We start from the raw sequence: 10,382 nt of genomic DNA, 5'->3' as shown, positions 1-10,382 counted from the left end.
AAATATACCGGAAGTACTTTAAATGGAACTATGTTGCTGCAGTGGCATCCAAACGAATAAGGAAAACGTTTTACCACCCAAAAGATAAAATAAATAAAAATAATAAAAATGTTCTTTATTTCCTTATTGTATTGGAAGAAAAAAAGGGGGGGGAGGGGTACTCGGGTCTATTAACCTACAACTAGGAGGTGATTCAAATGTCATAATTGATGCTGCTGGTTTACAAAACATCCTGCAAATAAACTTACTATCAGTGTATATAAAATACATTCTAATTAATTAAAAATAAACAAAAAAAAAGAAAAGAAACGTGCAGCACACTTTGATTGTTTGTCTATATGTTTGCGTCGCAATTTTCTGGCGACCAGTCTAGGGTGTTCCCAACCTTGCTCGCCCAAAGTTGGTTAGGATGAGCTCCAGCTCACCCACGGCCTAAATGAGAATAAATTATATATGGGGGAAATGGATGGATGGATGGTTGGATTGATGGATGGATGGATGGATGGATGGATGGACTTCGCAGTCAGCTGCATTTGATCCAGAGCTGATCTGATTGGCTGCATTTGAAGTAAGGATCTTGAATAATGGATGTGTGGAGAGGGGATTTGAGAGTTGGGGCAGTGGGTGTGAAAGAGACATGGGTGGGAGGGGAGAACGGGATGCTGTTGCCAGGGAACACTGGCGACATCGAGAACCACCAACAGCAGCAGGATTATAGCAGAGATCAGTGCTTCTTTTCCCCAAATTGCTGCAGGATTAAAAAAAAAAAAAAAAGCTTCTCCCTTGGAAATAATTAGGTATAGTCAATAAAAGCAGGTTTAGGAAAAAGGTAATATTTGGAGCCACTATTGAGAAGAGTGATCAAGATCATGATACCGCAGCTGGTGCACTCTGACTGAAGAAATTCGGTGCGGACATCAGGGCTAAGAGGCAGCCTGTCGAGTCGCTCTTCACGGCCAGTCTTTTCCCAACAAAGGTGGACAGAGGCGAAGGAAAGGAGACGGGGAGGGTGGCTGGGGGGGGTTCCAGCACAGAGGTGCCCCCTGTCTTCAAGCACCTGCTGCTGGCTAGCAACTGACATTGAGGACACTGTTTGTGTGTATGTGCATGTGAAGTAGAGGAAGAGGAGACGTATGCATTTGGGTCAGTTTAGAGAATCGACTCAAATTTCTGTTCCTGTGAGTGAGGAGAAGGAAGGTTAATGATACGCACACACGGACGGACACCCCAGACAATCTGAAGAATTTGAAGGAGTTCTCCACCATCTCATGTGAGTATAGTCGTTGACATCATGCCAGATGCTGAGCTGACCTCATGAAATCCAACCGTTCTAGGTCAAACTAGAAATGCAATCGGGCCATCTTGTTGTTAATGATGTGCAGCAGCTTCACAGATTGGAAATTCCGATTTGTACGCCTATTTATATTGGCATGTTTGACTTGCGCAGCAGTTTCTCCCCCCTGCCGTGGGTGGAAATCAGTACAGTAAAATTCCACTGCATTTTGGTTGAATTTTTATTTATGTCACACATGCCCATTGTAGACATCCTTCGACTGTTGTCCTGTTTGATTACCTTGATTTTATCAATAAAATGATTTGTTTTTTGCTAAGATTCTAACCTCTGATGGGGTATTCATTTAACAATATGTTTATTGTTGTGGTTTTAGTTTGGTGTTTCTTATATTTTGGTTATCTAATTTAGTAATGATGCACATGCTATTCTTGTATTAGATTGTGCATGTAGCCTACCTAATGCTATGTCTCCAGCTATAACCTACTACATGTAGCATAAAACTATTTGACTGACTGCACTGAGGAAGAAAAGTGTATTTTCCAACAATGGCCTCTTGATTTCCAGCCAGGAGGAGGAAGCTCGTACAATATCTGACTTGACTCACAAAATGGGCTTCATCACATGCTTCTCACATGTGCTAAGTGGGCAGGGGTATAGAACAATGTGACCCACAGTGCTTTCAACCCCTAAATGTCACCATGAAGTGTAAAATGATTGGATTTAATCCAGCCGCTAAAGCAAACGGTTTCATTTTCTATTTAAATATAAAATTTCTTTACTGGAGCTGGTCAACGAGTTGATCGGTTTTCCACATGTGTTTGAAATTGTTTTTACAAACATGTGTCTGCTCTTATTTTTAGGCCCTTGCTCTCCTTGCTGAGGGATGGGCACCACTGAAGCAACTCTAAGAATGGAGAACATGGAAGTGAAAGACGAGTGGCAGGATGAGGATTTCCCCAGGTGAGATACTGTTACTTTGCACTGCTCAGTGATATGGACCTGTGCGATGTGCATGTCATATTTGGCAATGTAAGGCTACTTTGACTTAATGTTGGAGGGATAGTGGTAACTTCTAAACAATACAGCAAAAAAAATGCTATGGTTCACAGATGAGAGATTTCTCAAAAATGGTAACCAGAATAGCAATCACCAACCTGATCTTTTGATATTCACAGAGCCGTGTTTTTACAATCCGGTTATTTTACAGTTATGCCACAAACTGTAAGCAGATATGCGATCAAGAAAATAGAAGGGGAAAAAAAGAATTTCTGAGAATGTTGAAAATGGGATTTACCTATAGCTATCCATAGCTTGACATTTTCTGATCCTGTGTCTTATTAAGAGTTGATAGAGATGCAAAGAAAGATACAACTTACTAAAAACATGCTAGGAAGGAGACAGTTCAAACCTGATGGCTGGTCTAAGAAGTGTCTGCCTCCTGCTCCTTAGGCAAGGTCATATATTATGCACATGAACAGGCAGTTATCATCTGCCTCATGCAGCTGGTGCCCCCCAACCACAGACATCTTGTTTTGTCTCACAGCCAAGTGATACGATCAGAGAGAGAGAGGAACATCGTCTACTTTCTTATCCTCTTATTGAAACATGTAGAACACATTTTATTAGTGCAAAAGCATATTTTTTCTAACAGTACGTTATAGAGTGATGATGATAATTATTCATGACCATACATTATTTACTAGAAATGTCATTTGACAAATAGTGGAGATTGTATCACTTTTTATACTTTTATATATTTCTTGGAATCAATACATCATATATAAACAAAATATATACCAGATGAAAGACCAAAGTCTTAGGTATTTTTTTTTCATGTCATTTTCATATTTTGTGGGAGTGAACATGTGACATGGGTAAGTTGTCACACTATATGGGGTAAGATGTCACATTGTATTTTGTAACTAATAAAACAAGGACAAAATTATCCTTGTTCTCTTTTCTTTTTTTTTTACAGCCAGATAAATTGTTTATCAGTGGTATTGAAAATGTATCATAGTCATTGAGCAAACGTTAAGATAAAATATTATGAAATAGATTAAAGTCCTTAGGAACTGCTGGCATATAAATCATAGGTTTCAGCCTCAAATGCCTGTTTTGCTTCCATTAAACTGGAAATTTGAGATTAAATTGAATTTTAGAAAAATAAATCATTTCAGTTAATGGATTAATGGATGGTTCACCATGAAACTTAAACCAGTCCTGATGTGGGCATACTGTAGTTCCAACTACTGGAAAATCCATTTTTAAAAAATGGAACAAAACCTGGTAAACTAATTTCCTCACTCTTCAGACTCATCATCTGAAGAACAATTCTGGCATACGTAAATCAAGTTGCCAGAGATGCCTTTTTCATTGGCCCATTATTTGCATATGTGACAACAAACCCCAAAATGACTGAGACAAGTTGCCCCAAACTACCATGTTGGCTAATACTTGCTCTCGTTTAAAGTTAGCTTAAAACAGAGCTGTGACTGAGGCAGGACAAGATGCATGAATCTCTCTTCTAACGAGTCCACATGATTTGCTTTCAAAATATATGAAGTTGAAAATGTTTGCTTTGGGCTGTGCAAAACAGCTCACAGTGTGCTTTTCTCTTCTCAGACACTACACAACCCCTAACCATTTATACGAAGAAAATTTGTATTCCACTTTTTCGTTGCACCCTGTGGTGGAGAAGAAAATTGCAATGTGACAACTTACCCATGATACAACTAGCCTACTTGGTATTAGTGACACAACTAGCCTACTTGGTATTGGTATCGGTGGCTACTCAAGAGTTGAGTATTTGTACTGATAGCAGTCTTTAAAAAATGGTATTGAACATCCCTTTTAACAATTTTAAAAAATAAAAACTATCCGGGGTCCTAACAAGCACTATTAGCACAGTAACAATCTTCATAATATGCAAGAACACCTAATGATGTGATCATACAAAAATGTAAGGTCATGATGCAAAACTAATTGGACCATAAAAGAGAACAAATGTGATAACAGAGCGCTCCTCCTCCCTCTTTCCTGGCGGAGAGCAGGTGCAACCCTCTTTGTGAATGGTCTGGGGATGGTCATGTGATGCAGCGGCAGTCACCGATCCAAAACACAACATCGCCATTGCTGAAATGGTGTCAGCTTTTAGTGGTGGAGAGAAAGAGAAGGAGGAATACGTTGCAGCAGAAGCGCTATTAAAGTGGCCTCTGAGAGATGCTCTGTACTGAACTCATGGAGGGAAGACTGAGGATGAATAAGAATACTGAAGATAAAGGCGCATGTGTGTAGCCCAAAATACTGATTTGACCTCACTTTTGTAAGGTAGGCATTGCTTAATACTGATAATGGTGGTTGAAATGCAGCGAGATTGTAACAAAAGGGATTATCTTGCTTTTGAGAAAAACCTCTTAACAATTTTATACTGTACTGAACTGATCCTTTTACAAAGGGGTGCTTGAGGGAGGGACTCAGGTTGTTTATCAGTGGCTCGGGGTGGGGGGGGTCTCGCCATTCTCCCGCAGAAGGGATGATGAAGCATACGCAGGAATGCAGCACGTGGAGACGCGCTAAGAACACCTTAGCTGGAAAAACACTGCAGTGTAGCTCCCCGCATCACTTGCACTTATAGAGTTCACGTTGTCAAGGGCGATGTGTATAAATGATGAAATGGTCCAACTGGTTCTGTCTACTCACAGCACACACACACAAAAAAGCATTTGATGTGTTTTTTTGTTCCCCTCATCCGCATTTTCTGTCCTCCCTTTTCCTTCTCCTCCCTCCTCTGCTCTGCCTCATGTTGCCTGGCAGCCTCGTAATCTTCATCTGTCCCCGGAGAGAAGTTAATTACCATCCGCTTCTTCGCGCTCCCATTTTCGGTGTTAAAATGGATTAGTGGCAAAAGTATTGTTTTAAATGGTCCATTGGACATCATAGTAATTGGAGTAATCTAACGTGGTAAGTTATTATTATGGTACTCTCTCATAGGCAGTGGACACATTAGGTACTGCAGTACAGTTTACTGAGAACTAATGTAAATGCAAAGACATTCATTTTCATTTGGATTGACACTATGATAGAGGAACCGTCTAACTAATATTATTGTGTTAGCAGCCAAATTCATCTGTGTTTATCCATCTCAGGGGGGCGGCCATTTTGCCACTTGCTAATGAGTGAGAATGACATTACAGTTGCCTAGGGCTCAGGTATCGACCAATCACGGCTCACCTGTTTTCTGAAACTGAGCCATGATTGGTCATCACTTGAGCCCTAAGCAACTATGGCGTCATTTTCAGGCAAAATGGCCGTCCACTCAAATAACGACCAATCACCTTTTTTCTGAAACAGATAATTTTGTACTTAATCTACTTTGCCTGATTAAATAAAATTAAATAAAATTAAATTAAATTAAATTAAATTAAATTAAATTAAATACATAAATGATGTGTTATTTGTCACTCAGACTTTTACCCGAGTACGGAGACATGGACTCCTCCTGTGGCCTCACAGACAACAGAACCTGTAAGACAATTCATTTTTAAGAAACTCTCGATTGCTCATTTTTGGTAAGAGCTTATGTCATCTCTCCTCATTTCTTCATAGCTCCTCCCAACTCCCTGAACGTGAGCCCACCTGGAGGAGGCGTGGGCGTGTCGTCCTCGCACCGCACACGCCGTACGTTAGTTGCGCCGGAGATGAATCTGTCCCTGGATAAAAGCGAGGGATCCCTGCTGTCGGATGACTTTCTGGACACACCCGACGACTTGGACATCAACGTGGACGACATCGACACGCCGGATGAGACGGACTCGCTGGAGTTCATCACTAATGGCAATGACCTGGAATGGGAAGGTAGGAAGAACTTCAACAACACCTGCACTTAGATTATCCAGGTGTTCTTAATATTTTGAAGTTTTTTTTTAAGTGAGTGAATGGGTGGAGCATTATATTATTCATGCACAATAAACAGCAAAACACATCCCTGTGTCATTCCAGATGACACTCCAGTGGCCTCGGCCAAAGCCGGTCCGACTGGTGGTACGGGAGACTTGGACGAGGACGGGAATGCCAACGGACGCCTGTGGAGGACGGTGATCATTGGAGAACAGGAGCACAGAATTGACATGCAGATCATCCGGCCGTACCAGAGAGTCATCACACATGGAGGTTCGTTAGAGAGGAATGTCTATAGTGCAATTTTAAACTATATTTTTAAAAATCCAAACCCTGTTTTCAGGTTATTTTGGGGAGGGCCTGAACGCCATCATTGTGTTTTCTGCATGCTACCTGCCTGACAGCAGCATCCCAGAATACCACTACATCATGGAAAACCTCTTCCTGTAAGTCAAAAACTAGAGTCACGACGGTGGATACGAAACATGTAGCGGTACCGTCTCCTGCTCTTCCAGCTACGTGGTGAGCAGTCTCGAGATGCTGGTAGCCGAAGACTACCTGATCATCTACATGAATGGAGCCACGCCCAGGAGTAAAATGCCTGGAATTAGCTGGCTCAAGAAATGCTACCAGATGATTGACAGAAGGTGCGAAAGAAACTTTGAAATGGACCGCATTTGGTTTTGTCTCATTTTGAGCTTCATTGAATGTTCTGCCTTTAAAAAGATAACTAGGGTGTTAATAAGAACGTGCTCTTGCTTTGCTAATGCAGCAACAAACTCCCCAGCAATTTCATTATTTTTTCTTTTTTTTTACCAGATTGAGGAAGAATTTGAAGTCTCTGGTCATTGCTCATCCTACTTGGTTCATACGCACTGTGCTGGCTATATCCAGGCCCTTTATCAGGTGAGATTCACAAGCAAGCCAATATGGATTAAAGACTTAATCCACGTCAGATGTAAATGTATCGGTAGCTGATATCGGCAGCCTCCACGAGTTCTCAATACCGTAAACTAAGGCTGTTATCAGCAGTGTCTCCGTAGGTTTCTGGAAAAATGTCCTGCTGAAACCTAGCACAAAGCTTAATTGCCAAATACAATCTTATAAAAACAAGTAAAACAAATAAAGTATAAAGTAAGAGAGATCAGGATAAATGTATATCAAATCTTATTGCAAAAATATAAGCGTCTTCGTACTTTATATGGCATCAATGTATTGATTGTGTCGTTCTCTTGCTGCCGTTTACAGTGTGAAGTTCATGAATAAAATCCAGTATGTTCACAGCCTGGATGAACTGGCCCTAATGGTCCCTATGGAGCACGTACATGTACCGGAATGTGTTTTGCAGTAAGTTTTTCCTCACCACTATGTGGAGAAAAAGAGGAATGGTCTGACTCCCAAATCGCAATTTTTTTTTTTTTAAATTATCATTATTTTGTAATTGTTGAACAGTAGGATTAACTGTAAGATTAAAACATTTTTATTCATCGCAGGTTTGACGAGGAGAGGATTAAAGCCCGCAGAGAAAGGTGAGCTTTTAGTCCTTACTTTTTTTTTCTTTGACATGCCGACTATTACTTCAGATCATATTCAATGTGAATGTCGATTAGAATGGAGCAAGAGCAGAAGCGACAGGTGGAAAAACAGTCGGTCTCACAGGAACCAGTCAACAAAAAGTCAGAGAGGTACTGGTCCAAAGCGTTGTGTACATTTGAAACGACTGAGTACAGTTCTGGCAACTTTTAACGATAGGTAACATCCTCACTCATGCCTTTTTCTCTCTTTCCAGGCCAAAATCAATGATTGTAGAGCAAGGATTATGAAAACGGAAGAACATTACGAATAAACAGGTAATATGACCTGTTGTTATATAATGTTACTTTTATTAACATCAAAAGTGCCCCACTACAATGAGATCCTATACTGCCATATTCATTTAATAATATGTTTCGCATTGCAGTCATGGTAGGATGTGTTTCGAAAATTTTGTTTATTTGGTTTGGTTCAAAGTAAATTACTGGTGCCATCAGAGCAAATGATTTTCTGCAATAATAATAATAATAATAGAGCTCGTATCAAATAAGTTTCCCATCCATAATACAGTAAAACATTGTGTTGCATTTCTGTATCTCCCATTCTGTTGCTGCAGTTTGCCACTTGGAGCATCAAACTATTCATCGAAGCACTCAAAGACTACATGTGCTTCCTTGAGCGCTCATCTTTATCTCTGTTTTGATGTGAGGGCTTCATTCACAAATGTAACATTTGCAAAGGAGTTTCTTGTTCCCTTGGGACTTTTGCACTTTAATGTTGGAGCGGCTCGCGCTGAACGTTTGCCATATGTGAATCACTGGAAAAATGGCAAAAGGATTTTCCTCTTAAACTGCATAGACGAAGGAAGGGACGTTATGTTTATCCTAAGACAGATGGAAGAGAGGCCGGATGAAAGTGTTTGAAATGTAAATTCTGTACTGCAATATCTTTGATTTTGCTCTATTCAAGCTTTCTATTTTGCTGTACTGAGCTGAGAATGTCCATGATGCACTGACAAGGACCTCCATCTATATTTTCACACCTTACCACGTGCCTCTGTCTCTTGAGTTTAAAATGCAGAAATATGAGAACTCTTATATCACTTTACTGTATTCACTAGTTCCTATTTTGTAATTATTTACCCCCTTTTGGCTTATAGCTACAATGAAATCCATAGAATAGCACTTAGGCAAACCAAGGCTGAACAATGGTTTAGCATCATCCTACTAAAATGCAAACAAACATCACTAAGAAAACATAAGGTCCCTGGTGGAGTTAATGAGGACAACTGTTTTAAGACCTTCTTTGCACTTTCTTGGTATTGGTAAAATTGCAACCACCTTTTACCGTATTTTAAAACATGAATGATTTAGTGCTTCCCTTTTTCTTTAATGCATCACACAAATAGATTAAACGTCAAATACATTATTAGTTTGGGTAACACTTAGTTTTGCTAATTTTTGTTTATTGTATTTTATTTTACATACACTATTGTACCTTTTGCACTACTCTTCAAAGCACATTCCCATTTTGCACGTTTTTATTTTTATAAACGCAAACTCAAATGTCCTCCCGCTGAAGTCGATTGTAAGAGGAACACACATACAAAAAAAAGTTGACTTCATATTTTTAGGTCTCAAAATTGCATTTTGTCAGTTCAACACACAAATCCCAATGTCTTTAAGTTTCTCAAGTATTTCAGTTTCTATCGTCTTCTTCTTCTTCTTTTTCTTCTTCTTCTTACTCTCTTGTCTTCCGTTGCCGGCAACAGTTTTGGTAGCACGAGAACAGAACACTGTCAATTGTTTTTCTACAAAATCGACATCAGTGTATTAACATAAATACATAAATTGTGTAAATTGTTTAGCATAAAGATTTACTCATGGCCTTTAAAATGTATTTTTGTTTTATAAAGAACTTATGCATGAGAGTTACTTTTTACTTCTAAATTCTTCGTTAATTTGATATTTTGTGATGCTTCTAAAACTTGAGAGACCTCTTCAAATGTTTATTTGTTTTTTTTTGGACTCTATTATTTTTGTTTTGTTGAATGCCTCATATTGAAGTAATCAATAATACATTGACAAAGAATGACAATTAGTCATATAGACACTGTCCTATGTAGCTAGCTATGCTATGTTATCTCTATGCTGTGTAGACAAACATGAACTCACATTAACTTTACTGAGTTTACTTTTGATCATAAAAGCACAATATAGTCACACAGACGCTGGGTTAGGGTTAGTCAGTTGGATGATTATGTCTGCTTTGTGAATAGAAATGAATAAATAGTCCATCCCTAAAACAACTTGGTATTTTGATTGTAGCTGTGACAGTCCAGAGTGAAATTTAGTGTGGAAATACACCATGAAATATCAAGTAAATAACTGACCTCTACCAAGGTTTCATCTGGAGCTTTTTATATTTCACCTGACGAGACACATGTTCATCTTTTCTTAGATAAGAGGGAGTCCCGTGACATCACATGGTGACATGTGACACATCACACTCTTTTCCCCAGCACACTTGGGAGAGGCCCCAACAGCTGAACCTCTGACCCTCACGACTGTGACAGAATTCACACACAGACACAAATAGAAATAGGGAGGAAGCAAAGGTCTGTTCAAAGGTGGTAAAAGCTAAAATGGGAGAACAATCT

At 39.5% G+C, this 10,382-nt stretch overlaps 1 protein-coding gene across 3 annotated transcripts; it reads left to right on the top strand.

Annotated features, from left to right (window-relative positions):
• The first annotated feature begins 657 nt into the window (after window positions 1-657).
• atcaya (ATCAY kinesin light chain interacting caytaxin a) lies at window positions 658-10,031 on the top strand. Of its 3 annotated transcripts, XM_077583293.1 has the most exons (13): window positions 658-1,270; window positions 2,155-2,254; window positions 5,760-5,818; window positions 5,900-6,148; window positions 6,293-6,463; window positions 6,534-6,636; window positions 6,706-6,837; window positions 7,010-7,096; window positions 7,439-7,537; window positions 7,684-7,719; window positions 7,801-7,875; window positions 7,980-8,040; window positions 8,340-10,031. In XM_077583293.1, the coding sequence occupies exons 2-12, from the start codon at window positions 2,178-2,180 to the stop codon at window positions 8,011-8,013; spliced, it is 1,122 nt and encodes a 373-aa protein (XP_077439419.1). In that variant the 5' UTR covers window positions 658-1,270; window positions 2,155-2,177; the 3' UTR covers window positions 8,014-8,040; window positions 8,340-10,031. The 3 variants fall into 3 exon arrangements, with proteins under 3 accessions (XP_077439419.1, XP_077439421.1, XP_077439422.1); XM_077583295.1 differs by lacking the exons at window positions 658-1,270; window positions 2,155-2,254 and adding an exon at window positions 4,333-4,621; XM_077583296.1 differs by lacking the exons at window positions 658-1,270; window positions 2,155-2,254 and adding an exon at window positions 4,815-5,254.
• The last annotated feature ends 351 nt before the right edge of the window (window positions 10,032-10,382 follow it).

This window comes from Vanacampus margaritifer, chromosome 13 (assembly GCF_051991255.1).
Source record: "Vanacampus margaritifer isolate UIUO_Vmar chromosome 13, RoL_Vmar_1.0, whole genome shotgun sequence".
Classification (NCBI taxonomy): Eukaryota; Metazoa; Chordata; class Actinopteri; order Syngnathiformes; family Syngnathidae; genus Vanacampus; species Vanacampus margaritifer.
Note: the sequence above shows the minus strand (reverse complement) of the source record. Positions and strands in the feature narration are given on the sequence as shown.